We start from the raw sequence: 16,590 nt of genomic DNA on the forward strand, positions 1-16,590 counted from the left end.
ATGTAAAACTTTAAAAATCTAGAAAACAGCACCTTACACAGGGCAGACAGGCTGTAAAAAAAAAAGCAGGTGAAGCATGGTAATGTGTAGTAAGTGGTTACAGACCCACAGGGGTAGTGGTATCTGAGAGTGCTTATGGTACATTTTCCACATGATATAACATGGAATCAGGCACAACCAGGACATGCAGACACATAACCAGCTACCCTGTTTATGAGCAGTCTGGTAACAGCTGCAGTCATAAAGCTGAACACAGAGCACAGCAGTAAATCTGACAGTGATAGCATATTGAGTTCAAATCTGTCCCATTTCTAATTTTTACCCCTTCCCCTCATTTCTAGTGCATACCTGCCCCTCAGAACAGAGTTGCAAAGAATAATAGGTAGAGATGTGCATGGTTTTCCAGCTAAACGGCCAAATTAGAAATAAAATTAGCATAATTTTTAATGCTCTTTAAAACTGTGATGAAGCCTCCCGCCACTAGTCGCCGCTGTTACTTCAGTTAATGCTGCTGCCTTCCACCCACAGCTTTCCTTAGGCAGGCATAAACAAGAGAAGTAGAAACAGTGCCGTATGGCAGTGTTTGAACTAGAAAATAGAAAACTAAAGTTGTATATAGGCTGTTGAGGATTACACTCATGTTTAACCACTCAACTGAAGTGATGAGTGACCACATTAAGCACAAATTAACCTGCAAAGAGGAACGAAGGCTGGCGGAGCTAGCTGCTAACTTTATCCACACTCTACTCTGCTCACAAGCCTCACATCATTCTCACTGACACAATGATTCTGTGCAGAGGCGGAGCCAGAAGTGTCTGATATCTGGGGCTTAGCCCAAACTTAGGAGGATTCTAGATGTAGTTTCATTTATCAGGCTGTAATCTACCGATAAGGACAGCAGACTGTCCAGTGGCATCAATATACTATTTTCTCATCCCTGGGTTTTTTTTTATTTTTTTTCAAACTCTAATTCTGCTCCGTAGAAATGTAACCCAAGATTGTCTTCTCATTGGTTAGTGCATCCGGTCGAACTTCTCCACAGCGTACAGCAGTAGGGAGCAGTTCTTGCCCATCTTTGGGAGGTCCATGAGCATGTGACACCAATTATATGGAGATTATGATGTACATTTCTGCTTGGATGAATTATCTCAAACTGGGCACAAACTGGAAGTGAACTGGTGGGGAAGTTATAGAGAAAAGACAGAATTTTAATTTTCCTTCTGATGGGCACAAACAGATTCAGTTTAATTCATAAAATTACTGACTGATGGTTATTTTAGTCCTGCAGCCCAAAATACACACAGATACACACACAGAGATGCTTGGTTGCCATGGTAACCTGGCCCTATTTCAGTCCTTTAGTGCATTTATTTCCTTTACAGGAGTGGGAGGGGGGGCAACTTAAGAGAAATTGTTTTTCAAATTGTCTTTCAACTTCAATTTATTGGTAATAAATTTAAAATGCTGCTGGATTGATCTACTGATTTCTTTCACCACAACCTGCTGAAATGGAGGCAGTTCATGCTTAACGTCTGAAATCTTACTTCTTCTGTGATTAAACTTTTAAATTATCTGTTCATCTACAGTCACAGTATGCATTTCCAATCATGCACAGTGTACTCAGAAAGTATTCAGAACCCCTTTACTTTTTCAGTTTTGTTATGTTGCAGCCCGATGCTACAGTCATTTAAACAGTGAACAAGTGAAAACATTTTATACTTTTTTTTCAAATGTATAAAAAAAAGTGAAATATCACATTAACATAAGTATTCAGATCCATTTAGAGCTGTAAAGTTCTAACGTTCACATGATCACATGATTGCAAACAACCTAAACCATCCCAAGAGTGAAGCATGGTGGTGGCAGCATCTGCGGGATTGAGGGAAAGCTGAGTGGAGTAAAGGACATGGATATCCTCAATGAAAACCTGCTCTGTAGTGCTCAGGACCTCAACAACTTGAACCCTATCTAACATCTCTAGACCTGAAAATTACTGTCCACCAACAGTCCACATCCACTCTGACTGAGCCTGAGAGGGTTTGCAAAGAAGAATGGCAGAAAATCTCCAAATCTAGGTGTGCAAAGTTTGTTGGTCATATTCAAAAAGATTCAAGGCAGTAAGTGCTGCCAAAGGTCCTTACAGTACAGAATAAAGGGTCTGAATACCTATGTCAATGTGATATTTAATTTTTTTCTTTTGAATACATTTGCAAAAAAGAATAAAATTCAATATTTCTGTTCATACTTTGACATGATGAGGTACTGAGTGTAGATTAATGACAGAAAGCATCAGTTGCAACATAACAAACCTGGAAAAGTGGGGGATAAAGGGAAGAGCTTTCTGGAGCCCAGCTAAAGAGGAGGGCCCTTACAGGTCAGCAAAATCATGGTCCACCGTACAGTTAATCTGTGGTAACTTTATTCTATTTTTCACTTGAATAATAACCAATCTTCTTAAAGCAACAAAAAATAATTTTCTGTATTGTTGCAGTCTTATAAAATAATGTTTTTAAGACTGTAAACCCCTTTTCTTAAAATTTGAATTGCCTATTTATTTGTAATGTTAACAATGTGGATGGAAACACTGAACTAAACTATTAAGTATGTCTATTAAGTATGTCAGACTTCTAAGCAAGGCCATGAAGTGCACAAACCTCAGCTTTCCAGAAAAAAAGAAGAGGAAATTTAGACAATGTTAATAGAAAAATAAATATCTGGAAAAATGGCAAAAATGGGTTGAAAGTGAGAAAAAAAGGTTTAAATTGGGAAAAATTGGCAAAAATGTTATAAAAGGTTAAAAACTGTAAAATACAGTTTAAAGCTGCAAAAAAATGGGATAAAAAAGAGGCAAAATGGAATGAAAGAGGCAGAAGTCGATGAAAGGGGCAAAACTGGTCATAAACAGTGGTGAAAGGGGTTTAAAAGGTATAACAAGGCTTTAAAGAGTGGAAAAAAGAGGTCAAATAGTGGCATAAATGGGATCAAGAGGCAAAAATTGGATTAAAGTGGTGAAAATGGGCAGAAACATTGGTGAAGAGTGATTTAGAAATGTTGAAAAGAGGTTAAAGAATGGCAGAAAATGGATCATAGAGGCAAAATTGAGGCGAAGTTTGCAAAAATGGGCAAAAAGAGGCAAATATGGGATGAAACAGTGGTAAAAAATGGTTAAAATATGGTGAAAATAGGAAAAACAGGCAAAAATAGGTGAAAGGGGATGTAATGGGCATGAACAGAGGTGTAAATAGGTTACAAAGGCATGGCAAGGAGTCAAAAAGTAGTGAAAATAGGGTAAAAGAGTGTCAGAAACAGGATCAAAGAGGCAACAATCTGATGGAAGTGGCATTAATGGGAAAAGTGGTGAAAATGAGTGGTTTAAGTGGTGAAAAGAGGTTAAAGAGTGGCAGAAATGGGATCAAAGAGGAAAAAAAGGGTTGAAAGTGGTATAAGTGGTTGGGAACAGTGGTTAAACAGTGGTGAAAGGAGGTTAAAGAGTAGCATAAATTGGTTCAAAGGGGAAAAAGTTGCTTAGAGTGGCAAAAATGGGCAGAAACTGGTGATTAAAATGGCATGAATTAATCATTTCAACATCAAAACCAAACAATAGCTTCTCACACATTTTAGCTCCAAAATGAAGCAACTGTTAGCCAGGATGCTAGCGCCAATGCTACTGATCCAACACAGAAGCACTGACATCATCAATAAACCAGTACAGGGAAGGGTCCATGTACTGGGTTTTTAGGGGCCCAGGCAACGCTGCGAGCAGCCCTGAAGGTAGGAAAGTGTTTTGGGTGTTTGATCAAATACATTTTAGAACTAAAAGAACAATTAAAAAAGGATATACTGCCTTATCATAAAAATGTGTGATCTATTTCCCTTTGTCATATAAGAGGCCAGCACTGTAACACAACACAGTCAGCACAACCAGGAGCTCAACTTTTCTTCACAGCTTGAGTCAAACTTCTGAAACTAGATTCCTGAGTGTCAGTGGCACTCGGCTCACTGCAGTACGCCTGCAGTAACACGTGGGATGCCTTCAACGCTCGGCTCCATCTGTACCGGAAATGTGAATTTGTGAAAAACAACAAATGGCAGAGCTCGGGGTTGAATCACTTCTGATGCAGTGAAATTACTAAAAGTAATTTTCTACCAAACACAAACAATCAAGAGAAGATTTATCCTGCCAGATTAAAAAATAACCATGGAATGAAATCTGACATGAGAAATGAAATGTTGTTTGCCGTTTCTTGGGATTGGCTGAATTAGTGGTAAATTGTTTTCAGTCCTCTAGATTAGGATGTAGAGCGATTTGCCCCATCAGCATACAAATCAAGTACAAATTTTGACACTAGGTAAGTAAGATAAAATAGATTTATCTGCCTCATGATGTGAGAGGAATGCAAAGATGCTCATTGTGTTGTGAGGCAGAGGTACGGACACGCTCATTCTGATTCAAGGCTTCACTGTTACAGTTAGAGCTATGATTTTCTCGTCTCCAGCTGACACCCACATACACGCATTGACTTTTAGTCTGTGTGAGCGCATGTGCACTAATGAAGCAGTGCATTTTAAGAGGAGACGAGCCTTCCTAGCAACTAATCAAGGCTTCAGAGAGAGAGGCGAGAAGAGATGCTGCTACGTGACAAGATTAGTGGGTGACCTCCACGGCTTCTTTCATCCACCAATTAACACGGAGGAAATCTAGCAGCCTGGACACAGTGTGTGCAGCAACGAAACCCACACCAACACAACCACCACTAGTAGACTGATTAAAATAGTTGCTGGTGAGCTGACATTTAGCCCAAACATTCTTCCCAGGTGGGAAATTTTCAAGCCCAGTCCAGGCGATATATGAGCCCTTGTCTGATAAACAATACTATAGACAAAGCTTAATGAGCAGGGTCCAGAGGCTATTTAATGATTTCTCCCAAATCAGCACTGTGGGGGTTGCTGAGATAATTGCACTGGGCTTAGCTGCAGACTAAGGGAAAAGGGAACAAACAATGACAACAAAAACAACAACAACAAAAAAAAACGCCTATTCCTTGTGGTAGCCATCGCAGCCCTCAAATTAAAATGGTAAGCCTTGAGAAATGCACACAATTAAATCCAACAGCTGTAATAAATAAAACCAAACAAGCCACACAAAGAGAGAGAAGACAGCATAAATCAAGATTGAGAAAAAAGGGGGATAAAAAGCTGCTGAAATGCATTACTCGTTCGTGCAGTTCTGAATCATTTATCACACATCAGGGCAGACATCAACATTCATGTACTGAGAGAGAGAGAGAGAGAGAGAGAGAGAGAGAGAGAGGGCTGTGCAGCAGCAGAACTAACCTTGAAGAAGCCGTGAGCAGCGTTTCTCTGTCCGAGCCAGAAGGCAGCATCCTCAGGTATGTCCATGTAAGGGGCCTCGACCACTCGCTCATAGATCCTGCAAAGCAAACGCACAGAGTTTGGAATGAGCTGGTTGTAACTGCTGATCAATTTCCTAATAAAGATAATAACATCTGAACTCTGTACTGGGCCTGTAATGTATTTTATGCAACTTTCAGAGTGGATTTCCAGTAGTTTTTGCACTTTCTCTGGTCACATTTACTTGGAAATGGTCCACTTAAAAAAGTGTCTCCCAACCTTTCTTTTTCTCTGAGAGAAAAATAGATACCAAGCTGTCAAAAATCAACATAAATGATGAATGATAACTAAGTGTGTGTATATATTCACTCACTTTAAAGTGACTGACCTTATTCAACATAGGTCCAGCCAGTTAGTGCTATGAGTCTCACAATTTTGCAAAACAGGGATCATCTGAGTTCTGTGAATGTGTCTAAAGTGATTGTAGTATTAAGAAACCTGTCTGGAAGGTCCATTCACTGGTTGATCAGTATTCCTGGCTACCATTACACCATGAAGACAAAAGAATGCTCCAAGGAGCTCAGAGAAAAAGTTATTGAAAAGTATAAGTCAGTGGATGGTTCAAAAAAATTTCTAGGCTACCGAACATCTCACAACTTCAGTTAAAAAAATTACAAAACTGGGCTCAGTTAACCAAGGAAAAAGGAACTTTTTATGGATTGTAAAGGTACATAAGGGAGCAGTAAAAACAGGTAAATGTTTGATAGCACAAGGTGCAGATTTCTTTTGACTTGTCCACTGAGCTTAAAACTTAAAGATTTTTATATATTAAACACAGTAAACACTAATGAGTAAGGTTTTTTTTTAACAAACTTAATCCCCCATCTCTTTGGCAGCAAAGAATAAAAAAATAATCAATCTGTGATGAAAAGTCTTCAAAATGTTCATATTTAAAAAGAGATAGTCTTGGTGCTTTTGGGAATATGGGTCACTATTTAAAGTGCAGTAGCTCTGAGGGACAAATTACAGCCTCTCTGTGCTATTTCTCTTTATCATGAGTCATTCAGGTTGCCTTCTGCAGTTTCCAAGTCTGTGCACATGTGCTGTTCAGCGACGCATGACTTGACAATGAAACAGCCTGCTATTGGTTGTCACAGCCCAGTCGAAATGCATTCTGGGATACAAACAGACAATGTGGCTGTAGGCTGTCCAGGTAACTGCAGAAACGATTAAAAAATTGATTAGAAATGGATAAAAAGGCAACCAAAATTGGTGTTACTGGTGTGGATTTAAACTTTGTAGACCCCGGAAAGTTAGCCAAGTTCCAGGCTCGCTGGAAAATGTTCTGTAATAGCTACGAAGGCGTGGATAGTGTCATTAGAACTGCACAACGAAAGGCTGTCAGAGGAAAAACAAGTAGGTACCAACGGTATACGGTTCAAAAGTTATTTGACTTTGAATAACACATCTCTTCTTGTTTTACACAATGACTCCATCCTCAGAGGGTTAAGTGCACAGGATGTCCCTTAAGTGGACAAAACCACATGACCACTGTCAGTGGAGAAAATGAAATTAAGTGTTTTAAGCTCCTTGGTGTAAAATGTACTTTCATTGACATCCTCCCTTGTGTATCTGTGTTAAATCAACAGTTAAATGATTCATAGATCGGTGACAGTTTTATTTATCAGAGGTGTAGTAAGAATAATCGTAGATATATCTTGTTTAAGGGAAATCTTAGCTGGGATGTCTTACTATATCACTACAAAGATGGTGTCCAACCACATACAGCCAGTGCCCCTCTTGTCATTTTTGCCCCTGCCCTCAAAAATCCTGAGTCCGCCACTGGTTTGGATGTTAAATCTAATCCCTCTGTCTCTCAAAGTCACATCAATAACGATGACTGTTCAGAGTGGAAAATGACTCTAAAAGCTGTTTCTGCAGCACTTCACCTTGTCTGACACCTACTCCCCAGCAGTGTTTACAGGCATTAAGGATAACTGTATAAAAATGACTTATCCCTGATGGTCTTGTTTTCTTTTGTCGGTCACAAAGTGATATCAGTATTCATTTCAGTGAATTAAATAACAAGCTCCACTTGTTTAGTTCTTCTGTGTGATGCATTGTTGTTTCAAAGTCCATGTGGTTTCTTCTTCAGGATTCTTATTAACAGCTCAAAACCATCACCTCCAGGGGGATTGATAAAGCTGTTCATATCAGAATGAATGCACAGCACACACTCTACCTGTGCATATGTTTTTAATTATTGCTTTGAATTCAGGGACCGTTTCAGGATAAAAATACAATTTCTCTTGACAGCACATTCTGCTCTGCAGGTTTTGGCCCGTTAAATCCTTCTGTTAACCCTTCTCCCGAGGAGGCTTCAGATGGTCACATGCTGTCTGCGATACACATGGCATCACCGTCTGCTTCTGTTATTCGTGCCAGGGAAGATCTTCACACTTGCACAGTATCACCCCCTTTTTAACACAGCAGATGCACACAAGATGTGGGTCAACACAAGGTGTGATCCATCAACCTGCATTAGAGCTGTTTAAATCAGACAGCTGACAGAGGTTACCCGCTCTGGGTGTCACTGTTTGCAGAGCATCAAATCAGTGGTGTTGTTCTATTTCATTTACTTGCTTATGTGAAGAATTACACTTAATCATACAGAATAATTGCCTACAGAGTTCTATTTTTGTCTTTCAGCCCACAAGTGTGCTCTTTCCTCCTCTTGGTCATGTTGTTTTAATCTTATATTATAAAGCTATTTTTCCATACTGCCAACTTCACAAAAGCTTTCTGCCTCCATCACATCCTGATAAGGAGGAGGGAAGTGATAAAGGTCGGCTTTGTGTGAGTTCATCCTTTAGGGGAAGTCACAGATTAAATGTCGATACGTGCCACTGTGTCTGCATGAGCTACACGACTATACAGTGTGATTTTTCAACAGCTTATCCACAGAAAACTCTGACGAAAACTGTGCTCAGCGATGCCAATGGGCTGCTGTGACCACTAATCTAAAAAAGCAGTCACAGGAAATCATGCAAAATATAAAAAGCAGAGGAAAAAATAGTTACTCTACAGTATTTTCAGCCCTTTTCTACCCTTATAGGCACAATACAGCTTTATAAAATTTTATGAACTATTTCCAAAAACATTTGTCTAAAGTTGTGGATGTGTTCTTTAATTTTGATATATAAGGGATTAACTCGCCCTCAGCCTTCTCTCCCTGTTACATCTGGATCAACCTAAACAGGAGACAAGCACACACCAGTTCAACAAGGCCCTACAAGATTTCTACAAAATTACAAGCAATAAAGCATGCTTTGAATGCATGCGTTTCCACTATTATACCAAGGTCTTATATTAATGCATTTTTAATTTTGTAATCACACTGATCATGTTCTGCACTTTCAGTGCACCCTCTGTTAACCTTTTGATATATCACAGCTTACCTGTCTTCCTGCTAAAGCAGCTAGATAGCTCTGGCAGACAGCATTGCTGACTTTGTTACTGCTGGTTCAAATCCCAGTCAGAGCACAACAACTATTCAGTGTGGGCCCTTGGGCAAGGTCCTTAACGCCAGGAACACCTGCCCCATATGTAAGTAATATGAATTGAATCAAAATATATAACGTAAAATAAGTGAGTGCATTAATATTCACCCCCTTCAAGTCAGTATTTGACAGATGAACCTTTGGCTGCAATCACAGCGCTGAGTCTGTGTGGATAGGTCTCAGTCAGGCTTGCACATCTAGACACTGCAATTCTACTCCATTCTTAGTTTGTAAAACAAGCTCTGTCAGGTTGCACAGGGATTGGGTGTGAACAGCCCCTTTTAAGTCCAGCCACAAATTCTCTTTTGGATTGTGGTCTGGGCATTGACTCAGCCACTCCAGAACATTCACATCGTTGTCTTTAAACATGACTGTGTAATATCTGCAGTATGCTTCAGATGATTGTCTTGCTGAAAAAAAAAAATCTTCTGCCAAGCCGTAGTTCTCTTGCAGATGGAATAAGACTGTCCTCCAGGATTTTCCCATATTTTGCCGCGTTCACTTGACCCACTACCTTCACAAGCCTTCCAGGGCTGGCTGCCAAGAAGCATCCCCACAGCATGATGCTGCCACTACAGTGGGGACAGTATGTTTGTGAAGATTTGAAATGTTTGGTGTCTGCCAACTTTGATGGGCAAAGAGCACTATTATGGTCAACTTTCTTCCATTTGACCATGGAGTCTCCCACATGCATTTTGGTGAACTTCAGTCAAGATTTAAAGGGGAAATATTTTACCCTTTTAAGACAAGTTTATATTGGTCTAAAAGGTCCCCAAAACGTGCATGTGAAGTTTGTTGCTGAAAAAACACTTCAGTATAAGATTTTTGTATGTCTCTGTTTCAGCCCTGCTCAGAATGAGCTGTTTCTGTGTCTGTGGCTTTAAATCTTACAGAGCTGTCTGAATCTGCCCCTGACTACACCCCTCTTAGGAAATGTATATTGCTTAATGGATGTAGCTCTCCGGAGGATCAGGAGAGGAGGGCGGAACTTTCTTCCGAGTGGGAAAGGCTTTCAATAACCTTTTCTCTGAGTTGCTTATGGTGTTCTTTTGTTTTCATGGTGTAAAGGTAGCTAGGAATACTGATTAACCAGTGACTGGGCCTTTCAGACACAGGTGTCTTTATAATACAAACACTTGAGACACATTCACTGCACTCAGGTGATCCTTGTTTCACAAATTGTGACACTCCTAGCACCAGCTGGCTGGATCTCTGTTGAATTAGGTCAGTCACTTTAAAGGCTGTGAATTGATTTATTTTTTTCATTTATTTGAGATTACTTGTAGATATCTATTTTCACTTAAACATTAAAGAGGTTTTTAGTAAAAAAAAAAAAAAAATTATAAAAGCCAAATTATATTGACCATTATGGACTACTTTTTATCTGCTCTATATTTACATTCACTTGATTCATAAATCAAGAAACTGCTAAGAATAGCTTTGCATTGTCTTTATGGACTTCAAAATGTGGATGCTAAAATTCAAGCATGCTGGTGAGTAGGGGTGCAGGGAGAGGGAAGAAATTGTGATAACCTCTAAAATTCTGCCCTAAGTTGAAATCAAAGTTCAAAACCAAAGTATTACACCTCTCTAAAATAGTCCTTTTTTTTCCTTCAAACAACTACGGAGAAAGTAAATCTGCACCAGTTGTATGCCTCCTTTAAGTCTGCCAGGAAAATAGATTTTGTGTTGCTTCAAGAATATTAAATTCTCCTGTCAACATTGCCCATGTTTTTATCTTTAAGAACACTTCACAGGTTGTAAATTCTGTTTCAGAGGACAGCTTAAAGTTTCACTATCTTCATTTTGGATGCTAATGCCGTCTATTGTTACCAGCACTGGTATTCTCTGCAGGCCTCTTCTGATTTTAGTATCCTACTCTTCCCGACTGAAATGATATTCTGTTTCCCATCTACCATTGGCCAGGATCCATGTAAGCTCAGCATTATGCTTTCCAGTTTTAAAATGGAATATTTACATTTGCCAAAATAATCTTACATTAAAGTTTCTTTTACCTTTCTATATGAAAACATAACAAAGCAAAAATCCTCCTCATATGTACATCATCATATGACATGTTTATGGCATGACAATGATGGAGAAAAATTTTACTTAAATTCCCATCAGCTGTGTGGCAGGATAATGCATACTGCTAAAGCATAAAACATTGTTTCTTCAAACTTCAACTTCAAACATTAAATCTTTGTATATTTCTGCAATAAAACTTAACTTAGCGTACTGATGTGCCACAAAAACTTACTTCATGGAATCAATAAATGTTACAATTAGTGGGAATAATCGATGTTCTAATGACATTTACAGAAGTTAACTGAAGCAAAATACAAAAAGGATTATCACAGCATAACAGATGCCCAATCCTCCTAATTAGATCAGTATCTTGGCTGAGACAAATCTCATATATTGGGTTATATCAGCTCTTATTTGTCGTAAGTTTCAGAAACAGAAGAAAAAGTCATAATTGTGCTCTGGTGTCCAGTTTGAGAGAATAAAACAGGAAACCATTCCTCCCAACACCCCACTATTCTCCACAATGACAACAAACAGTGTGTCAATATCAAATGCTTTTATGTGATTCAGGTAACTTTTTTCCTTGAAGGCCACATATAGAAGGATGACACTTCAATATACCTCACCTTTAGTGTATTAAAGCTAGTAAAACCAAACCAGTATAGGTTAAGATATGCTTAGTTACTGGATATGCATGAAGACAAAAAACAACCTACATTACAGCTGTTCATTACTGGCTGAAAGTGCAAATACACTGTTAAGAGCTTGAGCTGACAAAGACATTTCAGGGAGGCCTTGCTCGGCCTTTGGTCAGTAACATAGAGGAAACTGCACAAAACTGCCAAACTTTACTTGAGTGTTGGTGTTTGAAGATGATGATGATGATAAGCCTTATAACTTGGCCCTCAAAATATAGAAGATAGGCGAGTAAATGATTGCAATTCATGCTGCTATTAGCTGCTGCAATCCATTTAGTGTGCAAAGTGCACACTAAGACCTATGCTGAAAATTAAGTTGTGTCACTATTAGGCTGCACACAGAGACATAAACAGAAATGTTGTCACTGATATGACATTTTAAATAATTTGACCAATCAGTGGAAAGCATTTTTAATGTAATTGTCTGTTACAGTGCTGCCTCTCTTTTCAAATACTTCCCAAACAGGCTAAAAGCTGAAAATGACTTTCCACCAACAGCAGCTCCTCAACAAACAGTACTGAAAGTTTATGCAAAATATGCCAAAGTATTGTGATCCTAAACACAGATGAGTCGTTCTTACATTCTGACTCATACTGTGATGGATGCCACCTTTGCAATGACACCTTTTGTGGAATTTCATCCCTTCTGGATATTCCACAGTCAACTGTAAGTGATATCATTAGAAAATGGAAGCGTTTAGGCACAACAGCAAAAGTTATGAGTTTGGATGCTTCGTTGTTCTTCGTTGCTGTCATTTTTTATGAGTTCAACGTAGGCGTATATTGTGTAACTGACTGCGTGTGTAAGGAAAAGCGTGCAGCTTTCATTTTGATACTTTAAACCACTTACACAAAGAAAAATAAGAGAAAGTCTTAGTGCAGTCATTTTTATGGTCTAATCATGGGTACGTGTGTAACAGTCTTTAATAACAGGGCAATAATTACTCAGGTTTACTGTCGGCTTGGTTTCTACTGTCTCGGTTTTGGGTCAGGTTTGGAAATAAAAATGTGTCCTCAGTCCCGTTTAGCGCAGACTTGTATTTATAAATGTATCACAGAATTTCAGATTTATGCATTTTTCTGCTGTTACTGCAGCAAAATAATGTCCGGCAGTTGTTCTACATGGCCGGAATTCTTGACAACTGCCGGTCATTTTGACCAGGGACAAAAAAGTCCAGCGGAAACTCTGCTTTGGACACCCTTGAAAATAAATCAAACTCTTGTATCTTACCTGTTGCAGTCAACATGCAGTATGACATGAGTGGCGCTGACAGCTACAGACACCTTGTGCCACTGGTCATCGGCCAGGCTATATGGAAACACCTCAGTATGCGCCTGTTGACCTTTGGTACGATAGTGAAGACGCACCTCGCTGCGCTGCCCGCTGCTCTCCAGCTCCAGGAACCTGCAGAAAGAATCCCCAGAAAACTAACTTCTAATAACAGCCACACAGGGACAGTCTCTCGCTGCATTTGCATTCCCCACCATTGTACAATTTGTCTTGTTGCATCAGAGTCTCATTACTGGAGCTGAGCCTGTATTTCTGTAGGCATAAAAACCTGAACGCACCACTAAAATGACTTACCTCTGGGGTTTCTTCAGCACAGTGCAAAGAGATAATAAGTCCCTCATTTTATAAGCAGTGCACCCACATCGGCACAGATTTGCAACACCATTTAGAGTTTATTCACATCACCAGTCAAGCATAGTGGCACTATATGGTTAAGTGCAACATCAGCATCACTTAAATGTGCAGGTTCAAGCCTTTACATTGGCATATTAGTATTCTAACAGGACCCTCTTCTCCACACGACTGAGATCCACCCAGCACAGTGACTCTAATGGAAAGAGCTGCCGATACACACTCAGCACCTCTGCCTTTAAAGACAGACTTATTTAAACTGAGCTCATTTGGTGGAAAAATTATTCCAAAGGAAAATAGATACTCGAGTAAAGTGTAGCAAAGGAAGTGTTCATCTGCAAACCACATCTAATAAATTTACATTCCCCTTGCCATGCCTGCACATCCATCCTGGCTACTGACGTCGAATTAGTCCTCGCCACGTATCCAAATGAAACCATGCAGCGCTGCTTTGTCACATATGAATTGCCGGGAAAGCTAATCAGCGGCAGGGAAAGTCATTAACATCCGTATGAGCTCTCGTCTCAGGGCTGACTTTAATGTACAAACTGTTCAATCAACGCATTATGCAGGATTCAGATTGCTGTTCTGATCATCCAACGGCTCAGCTCCCACCAACTAATGGGAGACATTAGCATGCTAACTGCAGATAGTGTCTCATCAGTTTTCAATCCACGATTGCAGACTCAGTGTTTCGGATCACTGATGGACTGTGAAGAATAATATGCTGACATATAGGCTGTTTTGCTTTTGTTTAGGAGAATGGCATGTAAAACATTGAAATGCTCATCAGATACAAATATTCTGGTTTCAATCAACATAGTCAGACAGAGAGTGGGACTAAATTTAGAAAACAAGTCATTATGCTTTATTTGTGGGGATTTACAAACGGCTTTACTGTAATCTGTGTGACATTTAAAGCTCTGCTTCTGCAACTCATTGCTTCAATACGCATTTCAAATTAACTTCACCCAATACATGTCTTCCAAAAATGTCTTGAACTTACGAGAGGACAATGAAGGAGTACTCAGGGTAAAACACATCATGACACAACAAAATGCAACACAACATGACACAATACATTAAGGTTCAACAGAATGTGATTCAATTAGGTAAGATGAGGTACAATGGGACATGATACAATACAGTACAATATGGAGGGACATAACATTACACAAAAATATCCTGTCTGTTACTATATGTTATACTATGATACAATACAGTACAATACCATACCGTACCATACTGTACTATACCCAAGCACACCCTACCCTACCCTAGCCTACCATACCATAGCATACCATACCCTACCATAACACGCAATACCATACCATACGATAGCACACCACACCACACCACACCCTACCCTACCATATTATACCATACCAAACCATACCATACCATACCATACATACCCTATCCTACCATAATATACCCTACCCTACCACACCAAACCATACCATACCCTGCCCTACCCTACCTAACAATACCATACCATACCCTATCATACCATACCATGCTTTACCATACCTTAGCGTAGCAGAACATACCATACCCTATCCTACCCTACCCTACCTTACCATAACATAGCATACCATACCTTCTGTTACCATACCATACCCTACCCTTTTTTACCTTAGCAAAGCATACCATACCATACCCTATCATACCCTACCATACCATACCCTACCCTTCCATGAATTTGTCTCAAATTTGAGACAAATTCAAAAAATAAAATACAAACCACATGAAACGATACAATATGATATGATACAAAATGATACAATACAATACAAACAGATGTAATTAAGTAGGATCGGATGTTATGTGATATGATTCGATACAATATGTCAGGTACGATACCATACCTTACATTTCCATATTATACCTAACCATACCATTTAATGCAACATATTCAAATCGATAAGACAAGGTGGGATATAATCAATATGATACAATATTTTATGAAAAACAAACAATACAAATACAAAAAAAACCCAAAAAGATAGTATTACAACGACACGATACGATTCAATAGGGTACGATTGGACACGATGGGATTACATGGAATGTAATGTGATATCACAAGACACGATACAATTAAATATGATTCAAACTGATACAATAAGATGGGATTTAAAGGTATGCTATTTAAAATGTTACATTCATTGAGATAAGATTGGATGTGGCACACTACAATACAGTGCACTGCATGACATAACATTAAATTTCAACATTATCTTGCTTATATCGCATGATAATTCTACAATTTTTCCATCCTTAGAAAATATAAAGGAGCACAGACAATGAAGAGTGGGATTCATACACAGGGATATATTCACTGTAAATTGGTGTCAATTTTCACCTCTAATTCCAGTCATGAAGTAGTGACACAGTGAGTCAACTTGGCAGGAAAATCTCTTTAGAGCCCCACACTCCTTATATTCATTTATTACCTCCACCAAGGAGGTTATGTGATCGGCAGGGTTTGTTTGATTGTTAGTTTGTTTGTTAGCAACATAACTCAAAAAGTTATGGACGGATTTTGATGAAAATTTCAGGAAATGTAAGAAATGGCATAAGGAAGAACTGATTAGATTTTGGGAGTGATCCAAATCACCGTCTGGATCCAGGAATTTTTTGAAGGATTCTGTACTATTGGGAGATAGGGCTAATGGCAGAGGTCTGCACTCTTCGAGTGTTTTTCTAATTTATTCAATGTTAATTTGTTTAGGAGTAAGTATGAATCAAGCAAACTGTTGCCACACACTGCATTATTTAAAGCCTAACTCATTTGCTACTATATCTAACCTAAGATAAGAATATCGGTTCCAAAAATATATATATCAAACTAAAAGGGTAACATTATAAATCATGGCCAGACATCAGCTGTTTTTTTCCCCAGATATACTATAATGAGATACGAGAAGGGGTCGTACCTGTGCTCAGAGTGATGAATTGACAGGATGACCCCCGAGTTGAGGTGATCTTGTTTGAGGGTCACCAGCACAGTAAACTCATTCTTGCCTCTCAGCTTCTGCACCATTTGCTCTGAGACCTCAACAGGAGCCACCACTTCCCTGGAGGAGCCTGCAGAAGAATGAAGATGCAACAAAATCAGATATTATTCAAATTATTCAAATGTCTAAATGGTAAGCGGCTGCATTTATGAAGCACTTTTATCCAAAGCACTTTACAATTTGCCTCTCATTCATGCACTCTAACACTAATGTAAGCTACTGCCTGAACCATCAGGAGCAAGCTGGGGTTCCTATTAACATGGTGTGTTTAAAATGCATGATTTCTTACT

General features: G+C 39.1%; 1 protein-coding gene across 1 annotated transcript in view; it reads right to left on the bottom strand.

The window, feature by feature from the left end:
* nell2a (neural EGFL like 2a) overlaps positions 1 to 16,590 on the bottom strand; it is a 152,558-nt gene that overhangs the window by 108,404 nt on the left and 27,564 nt on the right. The window contains exons 3-5 of the mRNA XM_041795785.1: positions 16,220 to 16,370; positions 12,870 to 13,043; positions 5,335 to 5,431 (exon numbers count right to left, since the gene is read on the bottom strand). Coding sequence (XP_041651719.1) covers positions 5,335 to 5,431; positions 12,870 to 13,043; positions 16,220 to 16,370 — 422 coding nt within the window. The remainder of the gene's footprint in view (positions 1 to 5,334; positions 5,432 to 12,869; positions 13,044 to 16,219; positions 16,371 to 16,590) is intronic.

This window comes from Cheilinus undulatus, linkage group 9 (genome assembly GCF_018320785.1).
Source record: "Cheilinus undulatus linkage group 9, ASM1832078v1, whole genome shotgun sequence".
Lineage (NCBI taxonomy): Eukaryota > Metazoa > Chordata > Actinopteri > Labriformes > Labridae > Cheilinus > Cheilinus undulatus.